The 5,000-nt window shown below is 46.2% G+C and overlaps 1 protein-coding gene across 1 annotated transcript in view; it reads left to right on the plus strand.

Annotated features, from left to right (window-relative positions):
• LOC138865491 (uncharacterized) overlaps positions 1-5,000 on the plus strand; it is a 148,171-nt gene that overhangs the window by 142,048 nt on the left and 1,123 nt on the right. Inside the window, exons 4-6 of the mRNA XM_070136084.1 lie at positions 3,274-3,776; positions 4,324-4,441; positions 4,739-5,000. The exon at positions 4,739-5,000 is cut by the window's right edge and continues 1,123 nt beyond it. Of these exons, the coding sequence (XP_069992185.1) occupies positions 3,274-3,776; positions 4,324-4,441; positions 4,739-4,858 (741 nt within the window). The 3' untranslated portion in view covers positions 4,859-5,000. The remainder of the gene's footprint in view (positions 1-3,273; positions 3,777-4,323; positions 4,442-4,738) is intronic.

Here is a 5,000-nt window from a genome sequence, read left to right on the forward strand (position 1 = left end):
TGCGCAGAACTCGGTCTCTGTTAAGAAGGGACAAGGAACAGTTTATTAGGAATCTTGCTGAGGAGGTCGAAGGCCATTTCTTAGTAAATGACCTTCGTCCTGCATACCAAGCCCTGAGAAAACTGAACTCCAAGCCCTCTTCACAGGTAACTGCAGTTCGCTTAGTGGGTGGCCAGATCGTCTCAGATCCTGTTGCAGTGAGGGAGCGTTGGGCTGAGTACTTTGAGCAGTTGTATCAGGTTGACCCTCCAACAGTTAACTTGGATGTGGGTAGTGCCGTGATTCCGCTGCCGGACCCAGCCATTAGTGAGGACCCTCCCTCCCTAGCTGAGGTTAGGGAGGCGATCTCCAAGCTGAAGAGTGGTAAAGCAGCGGGTATTTGCGGCATCCCAGCTAAACTGTTAAAGGCTGGTGGTGACCCTATGGCGCGGGGATTGCATGCTGTCCTGGGCCCGGATTCACTAACGCACTTACGATGGTAAAATCACTGGTAACTATAGTTACCATGGTAAACAGACAGCGGTGGTATTCACTAACAACTTGCCATTGGAGTTACCATGGTAAATTTTACCAGTGGTCAGAGCACTGGTAACTTCTGAGAAGACGATGTCTTCTCGTGTTATCTCGTAAAAAAATCAATATCTATGCAAAGTTTTGGGTTTGTTTTTACACCTTACATAACTAATATGATGGCAAACAGATATCACAATGCGGACATAGTGAAGAAATGCAAATTTCACATGGAACTAGCAAGAATAAAATCCACGCAAAATCTCGTGAACTTATAGGCCTACATTACACTAGAATGCATGGAACCGATAAGTGAGCTTTAAAAAAAAATCTCAGACATAATTATTACAATTGCTATAGAAAAAACTGCCTTGCTGATATATAAACTGGTAATGATGAAAAATATATAAATGAAAAGCTGTTTGGAATGTCTCTTTGGTTTTTGTTAGCAATAATATATTAATATAACAATGTTTGTATTGGTTCGTATCTGTACAGTAAATATATATCCAACATGATGGATGTAATCAAATAAATATATTATTTTTTCTACATGTGCTTAAATAGCGTTTTATCTCTGACGATTATTTAAACAATCTCGCTGTGTCTAGTTCTGTTTACATGTTACGTGATTGGCCGAAGGAACCTAAAAGATTATGTATGGCGCTCGCTGATTGGTGGAATTGCTTTACTAGAGCCCTCTGTTGGCTACCATTAGAATGAGTCGATTTACGATTGTAACTCAGCATATCCAAATTACCATTTCTTCGTGAATACCACTTTGCCATGACTGGTAAACGCAATGGTAGATGACCGCTGGTAAATGCGTTACGATCGTATGTTAGTGAATCCGGCCATCTGGCAGTCCGGTACCGTTCCCTCTGACCTGTTGAGGAGTGTGGTCATCCCTCTCTGGAAGGGGTAGGGGGGATTGCAGCAATCACCGCGGCATCACACTGCTCAGTGTACCAGGCAAGGTTCTTGCCCGCATCCTTCTGAGGTGTATCAGAGACCATCTACTAAGGCATCAGAGGCCGGAGCAATCCGGATTCACTCCTGGTAAGTCCACAATAGACCGTATCCTTGCACTTCGAGTCATTGTAGAGGGCCGTCGTGAGTTCGGACGTGGGCTGCTTGCAGCCTACATCGACCTCAAGAAGGCGTTCGATACAGTGCATCGGGAATCACTCTGGGAGATCCTGAGACTGAGAGGAATTCCAACAAGGATTATTGAACTAATAGCAAACCTATATACTGGTACTGAAAGTGCTGTAAAGTGTGGTGGGGGCCTGTCGATCTTCTTTCCTGTCAGTTCAGGAGTAAGGCAAGGCTGTGTTCTTGCACCAACCCTTTTCAACACTTGTATGGACTGGATATTAGGCAGAGCTACTGTTCAAGTCATTGTGGAGCAACACTGGGTAATATTAAGGTTACAGACCTTGACTTTGCCGATGATGCAATTCTATCTGAGTCTTTGGAAACCTTAGTGGTGGTCCTCGATGCATTTAGTAATGAAGCGAAGCCCTTGGGTCTAGAGGTCTCCTGGACCAAGACCAAGATCCAGGACTTTGGGGACTTGCTAGGAGAACCTTTTCAGTCGGTACGTGCTTGCGGCGAGGACATTGAAGTCACAGAGAGCTTTACATACCTTGGTAGTGCAGTTCATAACTCTGGGCTGTCAGACCAGGAAGTCAGCAGACGGATTGGCCTGGCAGCAGGGGTCATGAACTCTCTCGACAAGAGTATTTGGAGATGCCGGTACCTGTGCAGAAGGACCAAGCTACAGGTTTTCAGGGCCCTGGTAATGCCAGTTTTGCTCTACGGTAGTGAAACCTGGACATTATCCAGTGCACTGGAGTCTCGTCTTGATGCCTTTTGTAATAGGTCCTTGCGCCGGATCATGGGGTACTGTTGGCGGGACCATGTGTCTAACCAACGGCTGCACCGTGAGACTGGCACAGGACCTGTTACCTGCACAATCCGGGATCGCCAACTCAGGCTATATGGCCACCTGGCTCGCTTTCCACAGGCTGATCCTGCCCATCAGGTTGTCTCTGTAAGAGACAACCCTGGGTGGAGGAGGCCTGTGGGACGACCTAGGAGGTCGTGGCTTGGGCAGATCGATCAAACCTGTCGGGAAGAGCTCGAGATGGGCCGGGCCCCTGCCTGGCGACTTGCCATGAGGGATCCCAAAAGGTGGAAGCAGAAGGTGGACGCGGCTATGCGCCCCCGTCGGCGTTAGCTCCGGATGATGATGATGATGTATATATATATATATATATATATATATATATATATATATATATATATATATATATATATATATATATATATATATATATATATATATATATATATATATATATATATATGTATATATATATATATATATATATATATATATATATATATATACATACATACATACACACACACACACACACACATATATATGTGTGTGTGTGTAGTTATAGATATAGATATAGAAATGCATGTTTATATATATATATATATATATATATATATATATATATATATATATATATATATATATAAAGTCACGTTGAATTAAACATTATATTTTTATAACAGACCTATAATAATTAGGATGATGATAATCAATACGAAAGTGATGTTGATAATATTCGTTCTCTTAGACACTTTACAAATATGTACATTTCCATGTGAAGTGACCCACGGCCCACGGCGCCCCTCGCAGTCGTCCCCGTCGCCGGCCTCTAACTCGGCCTTCCCTCGCTGCAGGTGAGCTTCAACCTGCATCCAGACGACCTGTACGACGACATGTTCACGGGCGTGTCGCGCGGCCACCACGCGGGCGGGCAGGCGGGCGCGGAGGACGGCGAGGACCACGTCGCCGACTGGTACGACGACGACGACGAGGCGGCCGACGAGGAGGAGCCCGCCTGGGACGACGACCTGTACCGCTACGAGAGGTGGGAGAAGCTGGCCATGCAGGACCCGGAGGCGGGCGAGGGCGGGGGCGCGGCGCGGGGCGGGGGCGAGCGGCGGCAAGGGCGTGAGCGCAAGCAGCGGCCGCCCGTCACCTCGGAGGGGCTGGTGCGCGTGGCGTTCAAGCAGGTGAAGGTGAAGGCCACGTACCAGGTGAGGGGCAGCGCGGGCGGCTTCTTCACCTTCCGAGAGGGCGGGGACCTCACCCTGGCCGTGCCCACCGTGTTCCTCACCTCGCGCCTCAACGTCACTCTGCCGGGCTTCAGCGACTCGTCCCGCCGCAGGCTCATCCCCAGGTAGGTCGTGCCGGCGCTGGCGCCCGAGGGTGCGAGGTCAGGGCTTGGCAACTGACGCCCAAGGGCAGGCGAGACCTCGCTCTGGCCGAGTAGCGATAACATCTAACACACACACATATATATACATATATATGTGTGTGTGTGTGTATGTGTTCATATATACATACATACATAAAAAAAAGAAAAAGAAAAGAAAAAAAAGAAAGAAAAGAAAAATAGAAAAAAAATATATATACATACATACACATACACGCATATATATGTGTTTGTGTGTGTGTGTATATATATATATATATATATATATATATATATATATATATAATACATATGTATGTATGTATGCATGTATGTTTCTGCATGTTCTTTCATTGCATGATACTGTAACGGTAATTAATCATGTTCGGAAATATAATGTGAAATAAAGCGATTCATGGTCATCATGTAAACACACATACCTATTCATCTTTCCTGTTGATGTGAATCTCAGTCAAAGCAGGGGAGACGGGAATGCGTTTGCACGCGAATGATTTCCATTTTCCCAAAGCAGGCACGGGCGCGTGAAGGTGCTTTGGGTGCACAGTGACGTCAGCATCGCGAATACAAAGCTGACGCTAGAGCCAGGTGCTTACCCGCCGGAGTGGGTGCGCCAGCAGGTCCAGACGAAGGTTGGTATGCATACGAAACAGTTTACATAGCATCTGAACACCTCTTGTTTGGCTGTGTGAAATGCTTTCTACAAGACATAATCTGCTTCTGTTTTCGACTCATTGCTTCTTTCTTCCTCCCCTACTTTCCTCTCTGCTTGTTATATATCTTTACCTACTTATCAATCTTCACCTGTATCCCTCAATCAGGAACCAGTAGTAAAGAACCTATGCACTTAAACATTCACGCTTAATCTCGACGAGTGTATTACGATACCAAGCTACCGTTTTTAATCTTGTTCCTGATACTCCCAACAGCTCGAGGAACTGTCCAGCGACCTAAGCCACGGTCACGGGGCTGTACGTCTTCTGCTGCGTCGTTGGGGGAAACTCCTGAAGAGGCTCGTCCACCGTACCGCTCGCTCCCTCGTCAAGTAGACACAGAGGGCACGAAACACCACTGCCTGTACTGCAATACCGCGTTGGGAATAAAATGTGGACATTTTTTGTTGTGTAACACTTCACTACAGATATGTCACGTGTTCATGTTACTTCTTCTGAGGATGACCATTCCATTAAT

The sequence above is a fragment of the Penaeus vannamei genome, chromosome 21, assembly GCF_042767895.1.
Source record: "Penaeus vannamei isolate JL-2024 chromosome 21, ASM4276789v1, whole genome shotgun sequence".
NCBI classification, from domain to species: Eukaryota; Metazoa; Arthropoda; class Malacostraca; order Decapoda; family Penaeidae; genus Penaeus; species Penaeus vannamei.